At 47.9% G+C, this 20768-nt stretch overlaps 1 protein-coding gene across 5 annotated transcripts; it reads left to right on the top strand.

Annotated features, from left to right (window-relative positions):
• Positions 1-1186: 1186 nt before the first annotated feature.
• Positions 1187-20017, top strand: MARCHF2 (membrane associated ring-CH-type finger 2). 5 transcript variants are annotated; one of them, XM_066266778.1, is made up of 6 exons: positions 1187-1350; positions 2119-2153; positions 4813-5040; positions 12859-13054; positions 14765-14974; positions 17166-20017. In XM_066266778.1, the coding sequence occupies exons 3-6, from the start codon at positions 4865-4867 to the stop codon at positions 17304-17306; spliced, it is 723 nt and encodes a 240-aa protein (XP_066122875.1). In that variant the 5' UTR covers positions 1187-1350; positions 2119-2153; positions 4813-4864; the 3' UTR covers positions 17307-20017. The 5 variants fall into 5 exon arrangements, with proteins under 5 accessions (XP_066122875.1, XP_066122866.1, XP_066122848.1 ...); XM_066266769.1 differs by lacking the exon at positions 2119-2153 and having other exon boundaries at positions 1189-1350; XM_066266751.1 differs by lacking the exons at positions 1187-1350; positions 2119-2153 and adding an exon at positions 1363-1980 and having other exon boundaries at positions 17190-20017.
• Positions 20018-20768: the final 751 nt, after the last annotated feature.

Genomic DNA, 20768 nt, shown 5'->3' on the forward strand with positions numbered 1-20768 from the left:
TGCTTTCTGTTCTTCTCCCTCCCCATCTCTCTCTCTCCCTCCTCTCTCTAAAATCAATAAATAAAAGTCTTTTTTTTTTTTTAAAGGGAGTATTCTATGATACCCTGGCCGAATAGCTCAGTTGTTCAGAGGTTGTCAGTTCAATCCCCAATCTGGGCACATATAGAAACAGCTTGATTTCCTGTCTATCTCTTTCCCTTCCTCTCTTGCTGAAATTAATAAGTAAAAAATAAAAGGATTCTGTGAAAAAGTAACTTCATAGAGTGATCTGATCATAACTTCCTGACAGGGCAAGTCATGGTGAGTAGTCACATCTCAGGCATATAACTTTTTAGCCAAGGGTTTATCTTTGCCTTGTCCTTTGTTTCTATGCATCTACGTGAACGCCATTGAAATGCCTTTTTTTTTTTTTTTTTTTGAGAGGAGGGGAGGTAGTGAGACAGACTCCTCATGCACCTGAACGTGGGATCTACTGGACATCCAGTGTCTGGCCCATGCTTGAATCAACTGAACTATTTTTAGTTCCTGAGGCTGATGTGCTGGGACCAACTGCACTATCCTCAGCACCCTGGGCTATGCCTGAACTAATCAGTTGTGGGAGAAGGAGAGGGGGAGAAGCAGATGGTGGCTTCGACCAGGATTGAACCCTGGACATCCATACGCGGGGCCGACGCTCTATCCACTGAACCACCTGCCTGGCCATAATAGGCTCTCTTATTGATGTTTATATTATATATAGTTATATTATATCTATTGCATGAATGAATGAATGAATGAATGGTGATGGTTTTCGGCTCTTCCACGGCCTCCTAACCTCTCTAAATTTCTGTTTTCTCTTTGTAAAATGTGACCATAGGTGTCTCCTCTCCCGCCGCCGGGAATGATGGGAATAAGGGAGGTAATGAACAGTTAAATCGCTCTGCCAGGTGTCAAATTCTGTAACCCTTTAATTTATTAACAAGCATTGGTCCTCGGCAGGTGGCGCTAGCAGCCTGGCTCAAACCTGGTGACGGGTTGCGGCGGGGCCAAGGCTGGGGGCGGAGCCAGTGGGCGGAGCCAGTACGCGTCAGGGGCGGAGCGAGCAGCTGTGGCGTTGAGGAGTCTGTGCGGCCTAAGATTTCCCTGTGGCCTCTGGACCCGCCTCCCGTGGCGGGATGCGCACGGCTATTGGCCAGTATGGTCGAGAGGCGGTCACCATTGGCCCGCGGCTCTGTCGGCTCGGCGGGCGGTGTTCGGACGCAGGTGCCGGTCCTAAACAGAACGAGCATCGTTGACGGACCGGCCGGGCCGGGACTAGGGCCGGGGCGAGCGGAGGGGCCTGCGCGGCCTCCCGGCCCGGCCGCGTATCAGGTGGGCACGTATGGCCAGGTGGGACTGGAGGACTACGGTCCGCAGTCTGGCCCCGCGTTCGAGGCCCGAGCCTGGACCCCGGCTGGACGGCCGGGTTCCGACCCTTGGCCTCAACCTTCCGTGGGACGAGGGGATCGCATTTCCCGTCTCGAGGGCGGCGGGAGGTCTCCGAGCCTCGGTTTCCTTGTCTGTGTAATTGGGTCATCCCAGCGCCAACCTCATGAGGTGATTCAGGAGGTGGCTGATGAGGAGAGTTTCCAGGCACACAGTAGGCGGTCAGTAAGTGGCCATTGCCCTTCCTCAACCTCTTTAAAGGGGTTCTGCCTGGAAAATAGTAAGTATTATAGTGAACCAGGCCCCGTATAGGAAGGACTTGTTTAGTAGAGAGTCTCGCTGTTAGTGGGTGCTCAAAAACAGAATTTATATGATTGGCTCATTTAGTTCTCTAGGGACCATAATAGGTGCTAGTATTAGAAACGTTCCCTGTTATACAGATGAGAAAATCGAGGCTCAGAGAGGTCAAGTTTTTGCCCAGGGGTACACAGCAAATAAGAGCAGAGCTGGGATTCAAACCTGGCCTCCAATGCAGCGCCAGGGAATTACTGAAGGACACACGGGAGCCTCTCTATGGTGAGTGAAGAGGGATGAATGCGTTTTACAGGCTTTACATTTATCAAAAACAGACAGCAACAAATGGTGAGTATTTATTGAGCACTTACTGTGTGCCAGGCACTGACTGCGCCTTGTCTCATCCAACCCTCCCAACAGCCCCTGTAAGCGGATGATGGCAATTATAGTAAGAGGTAATATTTATTGACTTTTTAATTTTGATGGAATTTTGAGCTGGGAATCATTTGACTACTATTTTATAGATGAGAAAACCAAGGACAGAGACTGAAGCAGCTGGCCTGAGATCACACTGGAGAGTTAGAGCCCTCTGACTTCTCTCACTTTCCTGCTTTCAGTAAAAGGAGACTGGGGCAGGTGTGGAAAGGTTGTGGTGCCATAGTGCCACCCAGACAGGCCTAGCTAAGGACAAGCTTCACTAGAGAAATTGAGCCTGCAGTTTCCTTCTCAGGAAGCCTCTCAGCAGACACAGTGTACCAGCTCCATCAACTTATTGGACAGAGAAGAATGAGGCCCAGAAAAGCAAAATGACTAGTCCAAAGACACACAGCATCAATGACAGAATCAGGACTTAAAAAAAAAACAGGCCCTTTGAGTCCAGACCCACTCACTGGACTAACCTTAAATCCTGTCACTGTTCCTTTTCAGCTGTGTGACCTTGGACCTCTAGCCTCTAAACATCTGAGTCTCACCATGGGCACTGGCAGACCAACTAACCTTGTTCTATTATTATTATTATTATTATTATTTTGTAAGAGAGAAAGAGAGGAATGGATAGAGAGATGAGAAGCATCAACCCATACTTGCGGCACTTTAGTTATTGATTGCATCTCATACATGCGTTGACCAGGAGGCTCCAGCTGAGCCAGTGATCCCTTGCTCAAGCCAGCAACCTTGGGCTTCAAACCAGTGATCTTTGGGCTCAAGCCAGCGACCACAGGATCATGTCGATGATCCCATGCTCAAGCTGGCGACCTCGTGCTTGAGCTGGCAAGCCTGTGCTCAAACTGATGACCCTGACGTTTCAAACCAAGGACCTCAGCATCCCAGGTTGATGCTGTATCCACTGTGCCACCACTGATCAGGCAAGGGGATCTTGTTCTTAATAACACAGGTCTGCTCTTACACAAAGGGGATGACAAATTAATGTAGCCACTCTGTGCCAGACTGAGGGCCAGGTGCTGGGGACAGCAGTAAGCAAGTTTAACTTGGTCCCTCCTTCACAGAGCTCACAGAGATGTGGAAGATAGATGTGGTTACAATAGTAGATGAAGAAATAAGAGCATTTTGGAGGGGGACACTTTCGTGAGGGCAATAATGTGGACAGCAGTGGCACTTAGCCAGGATGGCCAGGGAAGACCTCTCTGGGGAGGTAACATTTGAAGGGGACACTTAACTGTTTAGAGTTCAGTGAGCCTAGCATAGTGCTAGTATGCAGTAAGTCCTTTATAAAGAGTAACTGCTGTTATTATTTTGGCCATTTTCAGACCTTAAATTAGCAGATCTACCACTGAATTTTTACCCCCTGATAGTAAAACAAATGATAGAACTAATATACAGGAGCTGTGATGATTCATGTAATATTAGCCCAATTCCTTGCAGGAATGTTAAGGCCAATCCTTGAAGGGGCAGGAACATTCCCTTGGATAGGCATTGGCTTTCCTACTGACCTCAGCTGGAAGTTCTGGTTGCAGGGACATAGGAGGGACTGCAGCATACACAACATGGCAGGCTGGTCGCTGCCCCTCAGGTGTTATCTTGGTCAGGCACCCTTCCTCCTGACTCTTCCAGCTTCTGGCTGATACTTATCTGGCCTTGCTTTGGAGGCTCAGAAGGGCACATTGGGCTAGGATACTGCTGTTCAAGTTGTTCAGAGGGCACTGATCTGTTGGCAGACTGTCCTGGTACAAAAAGTTAGTCAATAACTATGTTGCTTTTCCCGTGACTGTCTCTTTGGGTCTCGTGTTTTAACTGGCAGGTGAGTCAGTATTTCTGGGATCTCTGGTGCAAAGCTCCTGACATAAAGGGTGAGACAGCTAGCTGCTCTGGTGGGGATAGAGGCTGCTAAAGTCCTCTCTAGCCTGGGCCACTTCCTTGATGTCCTAAAGGGTCAAGGAGTTCAGAGCTATACAAGAGGCCATGAACCAGGTCCTGGCAGAGTAGCTCAGTTGGTTAGAGCGTTGTCCCAATATGTCAAGGTTTCAGGTTCAATCTCTGGTCAGAACACATACAAGAAACAACCAATGAAAGTATAAATAAGTGGAACAACAAATTGATGGTTCTCTATCTCTCTGATGTCCTTTCTCTCGAAAATCAATAAAAATAAAAATTAAAAAATAGACCATGAAGGACAGGTCAGTGACTCATCATCCTTGTCCAAATTGCTAGATCTGTTCTGCTCCACTCAGAAGCAGGCTTATCTGTTCTGAGCCCAGCCCTGAGAATTTAGTCCATGGAAAACCAGCCTCTGAATGTCTGGTGAGCATGGTTCTGACTTTGGAAAGTGCCAAGCAGAGGGCCTGCCACACAGCAGGTGCTCAGTAGTTGTTAGGTGCTGTTACCATATCTGGAAAGGTGAATTTGGGGGTAGCCTGTAACTTTTGAAAACTGGACCAGGCTGGCTTTTCTTAGGATAGTTAGAAGTAATATAACCATATCCCTGTTGTGTGCTAGACCTGGACAGAGTTGTATGTATGATCTCTTTGAATGTTCACAGCCCCTACAAAGCCCTGTCTTAGTGACTAGGCAACTGAGACTGAGAGAGCTGGATTTAAACTCTGATCTGTGTCCAGGTCACTAACCTTGCTCTTTACCCCCTTGCTGGACTCTCCCCAGGCTCCTGGGACAATGGGCCTCGGGCCCTGAGGACCCAGCGCTCCCTCTGGCCATGATGACAGGTGATTGCTGCCACCTCCCTGGCTCCCTGTGTGACTGCTCCAGCAGCACCGCCTTCTCCAAGGTTGTGGAGGCCACAGGCCTTGGGCCACCCCAGTATGTGGCACAGGTGACTTCAAAGGATGGCCGCCTCCTCTCAACTGTCATCCGGGCCCTGGACACTCCAAGGTGAGTGGTGACAGAGCAGGTGTATTTACTTCTACACACTTCACTTTGTGGGCCCAGTGATTTCCTCCCAGTCTAGGGTCACAAAGGCAACCATCTGGATGAGTCAGAGAAAAGAGCCCAGCTGGGCAGGTCTGATTCTTTAGGTAAAGCCAAAACTCCAGATTATTATGTGAAATGAGAAGAAGAAATGTGGCAAGTAGCTCATATTTTGGAAAGGTATGTGAGAAAGTGGTTAGAAGTACAGAGGGTGACTCACAGAGCCTGGGCTGAGATACTGAAGGGAGCTTTCCGTCCCTGTATGAACTGGGACAATTTGCTTTACCCGCATATCCCTTCTTCTCTGGGATGTGCTGAGAGTACATTGCCATGGTCCATACAGAGTACCTACAAGTGGATTTGCTACCTTGTTGGCATTTGATAAATATATTTAAACCTCAGTGCTGGACTTACAAACCCATCTGTAAACTAAATCTACCTGGTTTACAAATTTGTCATCAGTTTCAAGGAAAAGAATTTTAAGGAAACCCCACACAAATTTAAATCCATCTTAATTCATTAAAATTTAGAATAACCACCAGTTTCTTAAGTCTTTTAATTTTTCTTTCTTCTTAGTTGGGGGCGGGGCAGACAGGGACAGACAGACAGGAAGGGAAAGAAATCAGAAGCATCAACTCATAGTTGCGGCAACTTAGTTGTTCATTGATTACTTTCTCGTATGTGCCTTGACCAGGGGGCTCCAGTTGAACTAATGATCCCTTGCTCCAGCCAGTGACCTTGGGCTCAAGTTAGTGACCTTGGGTTTCAAGCCAGCAATCTTTGGGCTCAAGCCATTGACCATGGGGTCATGTCTATGATCCTGTGTTCAAGCCAGCAACCTGTTACTCAAGCTGGTGAGCCGTGCTCAATTTTTAAATGTTTATTTCATTGATTTTTGAGAGTGAGAAAGGGAGAGAGAGACAGACAGGAACATCAGCCTGTTCCTGCATATCCCTTGACTGGAGATAGAACTGACTATCTCTGTACTTCATGATGATGCTCTAACCAACTGAGCTATCTGGCCAAAGCTAATTTTTTTTTTTTAGGGAGAGGAGAAAGAGAGAGAGAATGTGGGGCAGTCATGGGGGAGCAGGAAGCATCAACTCATAGTAGTTACTTCTTATATGTGCCTTGACCGGGCAAGCCCAGGGTTTTGAACTGGTGACATCAGCATTCTAGGTCGACACTCTATCCACTGCACTATGACAGGTCAGGCAGAGTTAATTTTTCTTTTTGTTTTATTGATTGATTTTTGAGATGGGGGGGAATAGCAGTTTCTTGTTCTACCTAATTAGGGATCAAACCTATAATCTTGGCATATTGGGACAATGCTTTAACCCAGTGGTCCCCAACCTTTTTGGAACGGTTTAATGTCAGAAAATATTTTCACAGACTGGCCTTTAGGGTGGGATGGATAAATGTATCACATGACCAAGACAAGCGTCGAGTGAGTCTTAGACAGATGTAACAGAGGGAATCTGGTCATTTTTTAAAAATAAAACATCATTCAGACTTAAATATAAATAAAATGGAAATAATGTAAGTTATTTATTCTTTCTCTGTGGACTGGTACCAAATGGCCCACGGACCGGTACCAGTCCGTGGCCCGGGGGTTGGGAACCACTGCTCTAACCAACTGAGCTACCCAGCCAGAGCCCCCAATTTTTTTGTTGTGTTAAAAATACACATAATGTTTGCCATCATAATCATTTTAAGTGTACAGTTCAGTGGCATTAAGTACATTCACACTATTGTGCAGCCATCACTACCATCCATCCCTATAACCCTTTTTATTTCATAAATCTGAAACTCTGTCCCCATTAAACAATTCTCCACCCCCTCCCACAGCCCCTGGCTCTCACTGTCTACTTTCTGTCTCTATGATCTGACTTCTCTACGACCTCATATGAGTGGAACCACACAGCATTTGTCCTTTTCTCTATGGCTTATTTCACTGAGTATACTGTCTCCAAGGTTCATGCATGTTGTAGCACGTACCAGAATTAATTCATACTTATTTCATTGAAACATAAAAAGAAGCAGATGGAAGCTTTGCCACTCTAAGTCTTTGTCTGGCATCACCTCCTCCAGGAAGCCTTGCCTGAGCCCAGATGAGACTGGGAGTTTTCCTTCTGGCCTTCTTCAAGCCGGTTTATTTTTCCTTGTGCCTTGACTTATTTATTTAGTTAGTTAACTTTTTTTATGTTGTCTTTTATAATAATTGACTAATTTTTTTATTTTGAGAGTACATTTATTAAAGCTGGGAACAGTGAAACAAAGAAGGGCTTAGGATAGAAGCAGCAACAGCAGTGAGCTTAGGCGACTGCTTTGGCTCTCTGGAGGTCAGTGCGAGGAGAGCCTTGGAGACAGGTTCCTGGGGTTAGCCCAGGATGAGGTGCCTCTGCCTGTTTAATCCCCCAGCTACAAGTCTCATGGGGACCCTTAAAGTTTAGGAGATGCATGCCTGTGAGGGAGGAAAAGCATGAGCGGGCTCCCGGGAGGAAGAGTGCACCATTGTTTTTTTTATTGTTATTTTTAATTTATTGACTTTAGAGAGAAAGTGGAGATAGAGAAAGAGAGAGAGACATCGATTTGTTGTTCCCCTTATCATACATTCATTGGTTGATTCTTTGTTTTAATTTTTATTTATTGATTTTTAGAGAGACGGGAAGGGAGAAGAATAGAGAGAGAGAGAGAGAGAGAGAGAGAGAAACATCAGTTTGTTGCTCTACCCACTCATGATGTCACTGGTTGATTCTTGTATGTGCCCTGATGGAGGATGGAACCTGCAACCTTGGTGTATCAGGACAGTGCTGTAACCAACTGAACTACCCAGCTAGGGCCTAAAGTTTATTTTTAATTATAGTTGACAGACAGTATTATATTAGTTTCAGGTGTATAGCATTGTGATTCAACATGTGATTCAATTCTACTCACAAAAATTAGGGGATATTTTATCACTTCGTGTTCATTTTGAAATATCCCCTAATTTTTGTGGGCAGTATATCTTACACAAAATGATCACAACAAGTCTAGTAACATAGTCGTCACAGCATTATTGACTCTATTCCCTATGCTGTACAATATATCCCCATGACTTACTTTATAACTGGCATTTTGTACTTCTTAATCCCCTTATCCTTTTCCACCTATCCCCTTACCCCAGTCCCCTCTGGCAACCATCAGTTTATTCTCTGTATGTATGAGTTTGTTTCTCTTTTGTTTTGTTTGCTCATTTATTTTGTTCTTTAGATTTCACATATAAGTGAATGGTATTTATCTTTTTCTGTCTGACTTACTTTATTTAACATAATACCCACTAATCCATCCATGTTTTGCAAATGGTAAGATTTCATTTTTTATGGCTGAGTAATATTCCATTTGTACATATGTACCACATCTTCTTTATCCATTTGTCTATTGATGGACACCTAGGTTGCTTCCATGCCTTGGCTGTTGTATATAATGCTGCAGTGAACGTAGGGGTGCATATGTATTTTTGAATTAGTGTTTTTGTTTTCATCAGATAAATGCCCAGAAGCGGAATTGCTCATCATATGGCAGCTCTATTTTTAATTTTTTAAGGATGTTTTTCTTAGTGGCTGCACCAGTTTACAGGGTGTTGGTTTTTTTTTTAATTTTATACTTTATTGATTTTACAGAGACAGGAGAGAAAGGGGAGCATGGAATGGGAAGTAACAACTCATAGTTGCTTCATGCTTGTTGTTCATTGCTTGATTGCTGTATGTGCCTTGACCAGGGAAGCCCAGGGTTTCAAACCCACAACCTTGGCATTCCAGGCTGAAGATTTATCCACTGCGCCACCACAGGCCAGGCACAGGGTGTTGGTTTTTAAGATCCCTGAAGGCAAGACAGTGTTCTGGTCAAGACAGTCTGGGAGTGAGGGGACACTTGGTAAGCCCAGGGACCTCCTAGCCAGAGATGCCTGAGCCAGGGGGATGGGGCAGAGGCTGAATGAAGTTGGGGTTTCCCTACATGGGGTTCATGAAGGACACTGAGTGAGTTGATCCTACTTTGCCCCACCCTCCATCTTGATACCTGGAGAAACTGAGGCCCAGTCAGGGACAGACACCTGCCAGTGTTACTGAGCAGAACTGAGGTTTGAACCCAGGGCTCCTGCTGGGGTGGGGGAAAAGCAGGGAAGAAACTCGTGAGTCCCACCAGCCTCCCCTACAGGGCTCAAGAGACCCAGGTAAATGGTGGAGAGCAGAGAAGCCCCTCTGCTTTCAGGCTGGTGGCCAGGCAGCCACACTCTGAGACTACCTTGCCCTCCTGATCTGCCCCTCGGCCTCTTTGCTGGAAACTTCTCCCTTCTGTCTATTTATTTATTTATTCTTTTTAGAGAGAGGAAGGAAGACAGAGAAAAACATCATGCACTGGTTGATTTATTTTTTTAGATTTTTAAAATTTATTGATTTTAACAGAGAGGAGGGGAGAAGCAAGAAGTAGCAACCTTTAGTTGTTAATTGCTTGCTTGTAGTATGTGCCTTGACCAAGGCAAGCCCAAGGTTTTGAACCAGAGACCTCAGTATTCCAGTTCAATATTCTATCCATTGTGCCACCACAGACAAGGCGCATTGGTTGATTCGTGTATGTGCCTTGATAGGATCAAACCCGCAACCCTGGTGCATTGGGGATGACTCTCTAAACAACTGAGCTACCCGGCCAGAGCCTTCCCTTTGCCTCTCTCTCTCTCTTTTGTTTTTTAATTGATTTTAGTGAGAGAGGAAGAGAGAGACAGACAGACAGGTATGGTACATTGATCTGTTCCTGTATGTGCCCTGACTGGGGATTGAACTGACTACCTATGTGCTTCCAGACGATGCTCTAATCAACTGAGCTATCCAGCCAGGGCTCCTGTTTAGGCTGAAGGCCAAGGTAAATCTGACTTTTTTAGAGGGACAGTTGCTGTTTTTTGAAGGAGCTGTCGTCATCCAGCTGACGGACTTCCCTCCAGCCTCCTGGCCAGTCTCCCCAGGAGTAAATAGGGATCCTCTCACTACTGCCAGCAGGTTCTGGGTATTGGTGGAAGCGTGTCATCATTTGCCTGCTCTCTTCTCCCCCCCTGTATGTAACTCTTCCTCCTAGCCAGCCTCTGCCACCTGAGAGAAGCAGGGTGGGGCTCAAAGATATAATACCCAGTGCCGCCTGACCTGTGGTGACACACTGGATGGAGCGTCGACCTGGAACGCTGAGGTTGCCGGTTTGAAACCCGTGGCTTTCCTGGTCAAGACACATATGGAGTTGATGCTTCCTGTTCCTCCCACCTTTGTTCTCTCGCTTTCTCTCTCTCTGGTCTCTAAAAGAGAATTTAAAAAATTAAAAAACAAAACAAAACCCAGTTCCTTCATAATAATCAAGCCTCCATTTTGCTTTAAAGGAGTCCCTGATTCCTAGGGACCCATGGCAGAGACTAGACTAGTTCTGGACCCTTAAACTTGCAGAGGCCAAAGAGAAAGGCCCAGGTGGTGTCTCTAGGGCCCAGGATAATCCACAAAGGCTTAGACTTGGGACCAGCATCTGGGGCCCCTCTGGTTCCTGAGCCTTTGGTGCTTTGCCCACCAGGCCATGAATGGATTCAGGCCCTTCTGGAATTCCTAGAGCATTTCTGCACCCTAGCCCTTCTGCCTGGCTTTCCCTACTGCCTCTTCCCCACAGCTTTCGTTTCCTTTTGTGGTCACACTCTCCTATCTCCTCTTGAAGCCGTCCCGGGGTAGGCCACTGGGATCTTCACATGTCTCACCCACTTCCCCACCCATTTCCTTTCCATTGTCAGAATTTCCTGAGTGAAGCCCATTTCTCTTGCCTCAGTATCAGTGGCACAGGTATCATACATGGCATAGCAGCCAAAGGCACACAGGTCTAGAGTGAGATTTTCTAGGTTTACATCGATCCCAGCTTTGCAGATGACTTGCTGTGAGACAGTTTACATAATTGGATTTACCCCTTGATGCCCCAGTTTCCCCATCTCTAAAAGGGGGCGCTTTTTTCCTAGGCTCCCTGTGAATGAGACAGATGAGTCCACGATGTTGAACTTCAAACAGCAGTCAGTACATAAATGCGCAATTATACATTCTTTTTGTTTTGTTTTGTTCCTCTTTCTGAACCTGCTCCTCCAAAGTAGGATTTCCCAGGACAAGCCCCAAACTGACATGGCTCTTCCTCACTCATCATTTTACTTCCCAAGGTTGGGTCCTGGGGCTGAGGTTCCTTTCCTGTGAACTTTGTATGTCATGGGGGGGTTGGGGGGGTGACAGTATAGCCAGGAGTGCCCTTTTGACCCCATGTGAGAAAGCAGCACCCTGTGCAGGACTGGTAACAAAAAGCAGACATGAGGGGTCAACTCAGCTCTTTGGTACCAAAGCAGCCAGACCCCAGTGGCCTGCCCTGAGCCCTGTTCCCCAGCAGCAGCTGCTGTGTAAAGAATGGAAAACAGCTTGACCAGGCGGTGGTACAGTGGATAGAGCCTCGGACTGGGATGTGGAGGACCCAGGTTCGAAGCCTCGAGGTCGCTGACTTGAGCAGGGGATCATAGACATGACCCCATCCATGGTCTCTGGCTTGAGCCCAAAGGTTGCTGACTTGAGCCCAGGGTCTCTGGGTTGAGCAAGGGCTCACTCACTCTGCTGTAGCACCCCCCACCCCGTCAAGGCACGTGAGAAAGCAATCAATGAACAACTAAGGTAAAGAATTGATGCTTCTCATCTCCCTACCTGTCTATCCTGTCTGTCTGTCCCTATCTGTCCTTCTCTCTATCTCTCTGTCACAAAAAAAGGAAAACAGTTTCCAAGGGGAAACTGGTGTTTTCTGGAAAACTGCTCTCTTGTTCTGCCTCCTTCACACGTTCCACAATTCTCTCAGGGCAGAAATGTCTGGGAAACAATGACTCACTTGCTGCACAGCCTCCAGACCCACCAAGGCCATGAACCCAGCCTCCTGAGCTGTTTTAGGAAGGACCAGCATCCCCAGAGACCAGGCTAGGATTGAGAGTTCCTGAAGGGGCTCTCTGTGCTGCTTGATAGGTCTGTTTTCTGAGCCTCTCAGAAGCAGAGGAACAGGGGAGCTCTTCTCCCTGGACACGCAGGTTTTTCAAGTAGCATGGTGTTCAGGTGTGGCTAGATCCAGTGCCTCTGATTGATCAGGGAATCTCTTTCTCTGACTCTTGACTCTGCTTTACTCTGTTTTTTGTTTTTTTTTCTGTGTGTTTGGCATCATTCACAGACTCCATGTGGAGACCAGGCTGCCATCAGAAGCTCCAGACTGACATCAACCATGCTGCCTGTAGTTCTGGAGGTTATGGGGGGTGGGGAGAATTTCAGGAATTAATTCCTCGTGGCTCTGATTGCATCACACATGATCTAAGCTGTCCCAGGACCAGTGGTGTTGGTGTTTTGATTGGTCAGGCCTGAGGTCATTAGGGGCATCATCAGCTCTGCCCTAGTTTTTGAAGACCAAGAGTTAAGAGTGGGGTGGTTGCCCAGGACAGTCAGGGTGGTATTGTAGGAAAAGGAATAGACTCTGGGCAGACAGGTATCACACATGCTCATGGTGTACCTAAAAAGGTGCTGCAATAACACTGGGGTAAGGGCACATTATTCCAACTGTGGGACTCTGGGAAAGCTTCCCAAAGGAAAGGACATTTAGAGCCGGGTGTTGAAGGGTGACTAGAAGTTTGCCAGGTGGCTTGCAACCCAGTGGGTAGTGAAGCAGGCATAGTTAGGAAGCCTGATCATTGCTCATGTGTCTCATCTCTATGTCCAGTGATGGTCCTTTCTGCCGGATCTGCCATGAGGGAGCTAATGGAGAAAGCTTGCTGTCTCCGTGTGGCTGCACTGGCACCCTGGGCGCTGTGCACAAAAGCTGCCTGGAGAAGTGGCTATCCTCATCCAACACCAGTTACTGTGAGCTGTGCCACACGGAGTTTGCAGTGGAGAAGCGGCCGCGGCCCCTCACAGAGGTACGCTTAGGAGCCTGAGGTTGGAGTGAGCAAAGGGGTGGAAAGCAGGCATGGATCCAGAGGAGGGAACTACTCTGAAGGATCCTGGTGGGCTGAGGAAGCAACTTCTCTATAGAATGGACTTTCCTCCCCCCACCCCAGAAGGGGTAAGGAACTAGGCCCAAGGTTCCAGATCTGACAAACCCTGTGTACCCTCCCTGATTTGGTCACTTTAGGTGACCTCTGAACCTGAGACCTGAGAAATGAAAAGGAGCCAGCAATGCCAAGAACCTGGGGAAGGGCAGTCCTGACCGAGGGCACAGCAAGTGCAAAGGCCCTGACACCAGGAGGAGCTTAGTATTTTTGACAAAGCCCAAGTCAGGGGTCCCCAAACTTTTTACACAGGGGCCAGTTCACTGTCCCTCAGACCATTGGAGGGCCAGACTATAAAAAAAACTATGAACGAATCCCTATGCACACTGCACATATCTTATTTTAAAGTAAAAAAACAAAACGGGAACAAATACAATATTTAAAATAAAGAACAAGTAAATTCAAATCAACAAACTGACCAGTATTTCAATGGGAACTATGCTCCTCTCACTGACCACCAATGAAAGAGATGCCCCTTCTGGAAGTGCTGTGGTGGCCGGGCCGGATAAATGGCCTCAGGGGGCCGCAGTTTGGGGACCCCTGGTCCAAGTGGTTAGAGTGCAGCGAGTTAAAGCAGAAGGAGAGCAGCACAGAAGGAGGTGGGAGCAGCCACTCTGGACTTTGTGGATCATGTCTGGGAGGTTAGACTTTAGCCTAAGGAGAGGTGTCAGGGCTGAGACAGGGCATTCCCAGGTACGGTGGGAGTCTCCCTGCTCCCTAGAGCCCTGCTAGTCACCTGGATGCCCTTCAGGCAGGAGCAGCTAAAAGATACAGGGTGATGACACTGGGCTGAGGCAATGACACTGGGCTTCTGGAAAGGTCCCTTGTGCACCTGGGAGTTGGACTCTTAGGAGAACAGTGAGAAGGAGAGCTTGCCCTTTCTGTAGCCCTCTTCTCCCTAATGCTCCAACCACATGGGCCTCCTCCCTACCGTGCTTTTTCCACGTCACACGCTCCCAGCTCAGGGCCTTTGCATCTGCTCTTTCTGTTGCCTGGAGTGCCATTTCCCCCATTCTTCACATGGCTCCTGCGCACCTGGTCCTCAGTTTCACCTCCTCGGCAAGGCCTTCCTCTCTGAGTATCTGCTCCATTTTATACCTCGTCCCACTAACACAGGAGCTCCAGAGGGCAGGAACCCTTTCTGTCCTCACCAGAATTTCTTGAGTGAAGCCCATTTCTCTTGGCCAGTCATCTGTGGCAGGTAGTGTAGTACAGCTGTGAAGGGCACACAGGCCCCCGGGCAAGACTTCCCAGCTTCCAGTCCTGGCTGTGGGAGCATTTAGCTGTGTGACTTTGCACAGGTGAGTCATCCCCCCCACCCCGTGCCTCTCAGTTTCCCCCTCTGTAAAATGGGGCAGAGATGTCCAGCAGGGCCTGGCTTTTCACAGGGCTAATCACTATCTGTAAGAAGGAAAGGAGCGCCAGGTAGGAGGCTGGTCCTGCAGGGCCTAGTGGTCACGAGGGCTTGTCAGTAGAAGGATGTGCAGGGTCTGGAGGTCTTGCACCTAGGTTGGGGATAGCTTTAGGGTGATGTGTAGCCCCTCTCAGCAGATTCCCCCTTTTCCTTACCCTTGGCAGTGGCTGAAGGACCCAGGGCCTCGGACAGAGAAGCGGACGCTGTGCTGTGACATGGTGTGTTTCCTGTTCATCACACCACTGGCCGCCATCTCAGGCTGGCTATGCCTGCGCGGGGCCCAAGACCACCTCCGGCTCCAGAGCCAGCTTGAGGCTGTGGGGCTCATTGCCCTCACCATCGCCCTCTTCACCATCTACGTCCTCTGGACGCTGGTGAGTGACAGTCAGCAGAGGGCAGATGTCTTGAGGTCTCTGCTCAGAGCATCTGGGCCAGGGGTTTGTTCACTAGCTTGGGAAGGGGTTCACTGGCTTGGACTGTCTGTCTCTCCATGTAGCCCTGAGTAGAGCTCCAGATTCCATGCCCAACCAAAGTTTAGGGAAGTCTGAGCTGGGTGTGAGCCTTCTGATCCAAGGAAGCCAGGGCACCTGATCCCCAGTGTTGAGTGCAGGCCTTGCCATCCATGAACCCACCAAGTCTGAACTGGGCTGGGGGAAGAGTGGGAGGGAGGGAGGAGAGAGAAAGAGAGAGAGAGAGAAAGAGAGAGAGACTAAGACCAAAAGACAGAAAAGGCAGGAGAATGAGAGAGACTGAGAGGGGTAAATTAAGAGACTGAGAGAAAAAGTAATGGGAAGAGAGAATGGGACTGGGGTAGAGGGATTATCCCAGGCCCTGGCAGGCATTAGAACCCTTGCTTAGAGAGAAAAAGGCCCCCCAAATCTCATTCTGTAGATATAACCACTGTTATCTGCCTATGGGATCACTGCCTCCTTAAAAATTATTTTTTATTGCATCTATTAGCATATTTTTTAAACAACACAAATTGGATGACATGGTACTACTTTGCAGTCTGCTTGTTTTCACTTTGCTGATGTCTTTAAGAGAAAAAAAAAGGCAGCCATCCAGCATTCATTCATTGTATGGGTGTATAACACTGATTTAACTAATCCCTTTTGATAGAGTCTGGTGCATTTTAATGTTGATTTTTCTTCCTTTTTTTAAATGCTGTTATGAACAACAGGCTTTGGGCACCACCTGTGCAAGTGTTTCTTGAACTTGCTTGGTCAAAGGGTATGAACCATTAGCACTTATTTAAAAGTAATTTTATATAGTCTTTATTTATTAGAACATTTTAAGGTTCACCACAAAATTAATCAGAAAGTACAGAGTTCTCATATATTCTCGCACATACACACAGCTGCCCCCCCCCACTATCCACATGGCACCAGAGGGTACATTTCTTACAATTAATGAACCTCCCTTGATACATCATTATTACTCCAAGTCCACAGATTACATTAGGGTTCATCCTGGTATTGTACATTCTGTGGGTTTGGACATGTACCATGACATGTACCCACCATTACAGTCTCACACAGTGTTGTTTTACTGCCCTAAAGATCCTCTGTGCCTCAGCTATTTATCCCTCCTTTTCCACCCTCAACTCCTTACAACCACTGATCCTTTTACTGTCTCCATAGTTTGGCCTTTTCCAGAATGTCATAGAGTTGGAATTATGCAGTTTGTAGCCTTTTCAGATTGGCTTCTTGCACTTAGAAACATACATTTCAGGTTCCTCCATGTCTTTTCACAGCTGCATAGCTCATTTCTTTTCAGTGCTGAATAATATTTCATGGTGTGATGTCCCACTGTTTATTTACCAACTGAGGGACATCTTTGTAGCTTCCAATATTGGGCAATTTTTTTAAAATTTAAGTGAGAAGAGGGGTGATAGAGAGACAGACGACTCCTGCATGCACGCTGACTGGGATCCACCTGATGACCACCATCTGGGGCTGATGCTCTGCCCATCTGGGGCCATGCTCACAACTAAGCTATTTTTAGTGCCTGAGGCTGAGGCTCCATGGAGCCATCCTCAGTGCCCAGGGCCAATGCTCTTGAATCAATCGAGCCATGGCTGTGGGAGAAGAGAGAGAGAGAGAAAGAGAAAGAGAAAGAGAAAGAGAAGGGGGAAGGATAGGGGAGGAAAAGCAGATGGTCACTTGTCCTGTGTATCCTGACTGGGAATCTAACCTGGGACTTCTACTCACTGGGTTGATGCTCTACCACTGAGCCAACTGTCGAGGGCCCAATTTTGGCAATCATATGACCAATTGACTGTTTTTCTTTTTTTATGAGCCACTAACATTTAATTCCTTCCACTTCATTCCCACCCTCTGAGAGACCCTTCCCTTTGTATCTCTGAACACTGGTGGTGACTTTCCCCAGGAGAGTGAATGAATTTGTGTACACAGTCTGTATGAAAAATGCCTGGCAGTTGTCTCTGCTTTTGGAAGCATGACTCTGGTTTGGGCCAAGGCCAGTGCCTCAGGAGCCCAGTTTTCCTCCCTTGGGGGTGGAGGCCTGCTGGCTGGCCTTCCCATCCGTCCCTACACTGCCCCGCAGGTCTCCTTCCGCTATCATTGCCAGCTATACACTGAGTGGAGAAGGACCAACCAGAAAGTACAGCTGAAGATCCAGGACACGGATGACCCTCTGCTGGTAGCTGGGTTCCTGAAGAAGGTGGCAGAAGAGACACCTGTGTGAAGGCTGGGCTGGCAAGGCCAGAAGCAGCTGACGATACCCTGGCTTTTGGAAGGATGGAAACTGCCAGACCCTTCCTGCACGGCAAGAGTGCTTTTTAGGCTAAGAGACGCCAAGTACAGCCAATTCTGTGGTCCCGCGTGAAAATATTTTCAGGTTGTTTTGTACACTGTTGTATATGAGGACAGACAGAAGTGGTCCCAAGCTTCACACCAAGCAGGCACCCTGATCTCATTCTGAAGTCCACTTGGCCCCTTGTGGACCTGCGGCTGTGACCTTAGGCTAGTTGAGGCGCCCACGGGGTGGGAGGTTCTGCAAGCTTCTTGCGCTTCTCTGCACCTGGCAGGCTCACTTTCCTGGCACCCTCAACTTTATAAAGTTGCACCAAGTTTCAAAAATCCACCTTGAATGAATAAAAGGAGCCCTTGCTGTATAAAATGGACTTGTCAATTATATTTCAGAACTAACTAAGGCCTCGAAGTGAGGGACACAGGACCAAGGGGAGTCAGGGACCACACAGAGGTTAAAAAATAATGCACTGGGCTGGTTTGAGGGATCTGTTGTGAAACACAGCAGAAGGAGCCAAGTCTGAGTTTTTAAGTGGAGAGCTTGTATCAGGGTTCTATAATAAATTATTTAAAATAAATATACATAAGAAGAACAGTTTCCACTTACTTTGCATCTACTGTGGACTGGATGCCATGCTGAGCCCTTTACACTCATTAATAACTACTGTCCACACTTTATTGAGGATCACCTTGGAAAAGGCTCGGTTCAGAACCTTCATTGGCTTCCTCCAACTCTCACTAGCATCCTTGGCAGGAGGAATGGCTGTTACCTCTACTTCACAGATGTGAAGACTAAGTCCCAGAGCCAGGAAGCCTCTGTCTAAAGTCCCATAGGTCTAGGAAGCAGAGTTGGGATTGACCATAGGTTTACATGGTTCCAGGCCTGAGCTTTGTGCTTTCTCTTCAAGGAGGACTCAGGAAAGAAGCAGAAGATGGTCATGCTAATAGTAGCACCCACTCTGGAGCACTTCCTTAGCATTTTACATTTGTGGGCTCTCTGCATCAGGCCACATTTAATACTCAGAGCAGCACTGAAAGGTAGGTTCTGGGGTTCTCTTATTAATCTCATTGGCAGGTGAGCAAAGGGGCTCAGAGCAGTGGGTCGCTTGCCCAAGGTCATTCATTCATTCCTGATGGGCCTAGCACAATTCTATTGTTTTCTGCACGAATCCCTGTCTGGTCTGTGGCTCTTCCACAGAGGAAGAAAAACTCTTTCTACCCTGGACCAGAATGGCAAGGGGAGGCCTGGCTGTGGAGTGGAGGGAACAGCAAAGAGCAAAAGGCCTGAGGACTGGAGCCTGCATGACCTGTAGAAGGAGCAGCAAGGCAGATGATGGTGTTGGGGCAATGTGTGAGGGGCAGAGGGGTAGGAGAGAGGCAGTTAGACAAGCAGAGCTTTGTAGGCATCTGGTAGTCTGCAGAAACACAGGATTATACCCTTCTTGTCTTTTTTTTTTTTTTTTTTTTTTTTTGTATTTTTCTGAAGTTGGAAATGGGAGGCAGTCAGACAGACTCACACATGCCCCCAACCGGGATCCACCCGGCATGCCCACCAGGGGGCGTTGCTCTGTTGCAACCAGAGCCATTCTAATGCCTGAGGTAGAGGCCATAGAGCCATCCTCAGCGCCCTGGCCAAGTTTGCTCCAGTGGAGCCTTGGCTGCGGGAGGGGAAGAGAGAGACAGAGAGGAAGGAGAGGAGGATGGGTGGAGAAGCAGATGGGCGCTTCTCCTGTGTGCCCTGGCTGGGAATCGAACCTGGGACTCCTGCACACCAGGCCGATGCTCTACCACTGAGCCAACCGGCCAGGGCCCTTCTTGTCTTTGAAGCTGCTCCTGTCTGTCTCTGTCCAGGCCTAGCACCCACCTCTCCAGGCCATTTTTGGAGTGCAGTACCCCTGGAGATGATGCAAAGAGGCCCCAGGATATGCCATCATGAAAAGAGAAGGCTGTTTCCTTTGCAAATCTCGTCTAATACTTTACATCCAGGAGAAAGTTGTAAATCTGCTGTCTTTAATGACCCCTAACCCTAGCAAAGAGGAAGTAAATGTTAGGCTAGATAGAGCCTTTGGCAGCATGCATGACAGAATTTATACTTTTTTTCCCCTCTAAATTCAGTGAGAAGGGGAGGCAGAGAGACAGACTCCACAGGTGCCTCGAACAGGATCCATCTGGCAAGCCCACTAGGGGGTGATGCTCTGCCCATCTGGGCTGTTGCTCCATTGCTCAGCAACCGAGCTCTTCTTAGTGCCTGAGGCAGAGGCCGTGGAGCCACCTTCAGTGCCCAGGGCCAACTTGCTCCAATCAAGCCATGGCTTCAGGAAGAGGGAGAGAGAGAGAGAAGTGAGGGGAGAGGGATGGAGAAGTAGATGGGTACTTCTTTGTGCCCTGACCAGGAATCCAACCCAGGACATCCACACACTGGACCAACACTCTACCACTGAGCCATTGGCCAGGGCAGGAATTTATACTTTAATAGCATCATCCTCTTATTTATTTATTTACTTATTTATATATTTTTATTTTGAGAATATATTTATTAAAGCTGGGGACAGTGGCCTGACCTGTGGTGGCGCAGTGGATAAAGCGTCAACCTGGAAATGCTGAGGTTGCCGGTTCAAAACCCTGGGCTTGCCTGGTCAAGGCACATATGGGAGTTGATGCTTCCTGCTCCTCCTCCCCCCTTCTCTATAATAAATAAATAAAATCTTAAAAAAAAAAAAAAGCTCGGGACAGTGAAACAAGCAGAGACTTAGGATAGAAGAAGCAACAGGAGAGAGCCTAGGCAGGGCTTCTTTGGCTGTCTAGATATGTTACAAGGTGAGCCAAGGCAGGGCTGCTCATGGTTCACTGGGAAGTAAGTCACAGTGACAGCAGTGAGCCGAGGCTGGGCTGGGATAAGGCCAGACTGCTGTTGATTCACTGAAAAGTCAGAGTAAAGGGGGGCTTGGAGACAGGTTTAAGGGTTAGCCTGGGATTAGCTGCTGCTACCCATTGCTTCCCTGTTGGCTAGTCTTATAGGAATCCTTGGAACTTAGGGAGAAAAAACATGCCTGAGAAAGAAATGGGGAAAAACAGCCTGACTAGATGGTGGCGCAGTGGATAGAGCATCGGACTGGGACGTGGAAGACCCAGGTTTGAAACCCTGAGGTTGCTGGCTTGAGCACAGGCTCATCTGCTTGAGTGCAGGGTCACTAGCTTGAGCTTGGGACCATAGATATATCCCCATGTTTGCTGGCTTGAGCCCAAAGGTTGCTGGCTGGAAGCCCAAGGTGGTTGTCTTGAGTCTAAGGTTGCTGGTTTGAGCAAGGGGTCACTCGCTCTGCTGGAGACCCCCCAGTCAAGGCATATATGAGAAAACAATGAAGGTGCCACAATGAAGAATTTATGCTTCTCATCT

Source organism: Saccopteryx bilineata, chromosome 1 (genome assembly GCF_036850765.1).
Source record: "Saccopteryx bilineata isolate mSacBil1 chromosome 1, mSacBil1_pri_phased_curated, whole genome shotgun sequence".
NCBI classification, from domain to species: domain Eukaryota; kingdom Metazoa; phylum Chordata; class Mammalia; order Chiroptera; family Emballonuridae; genus Saccopteryx; species Saccopteryx bilineata.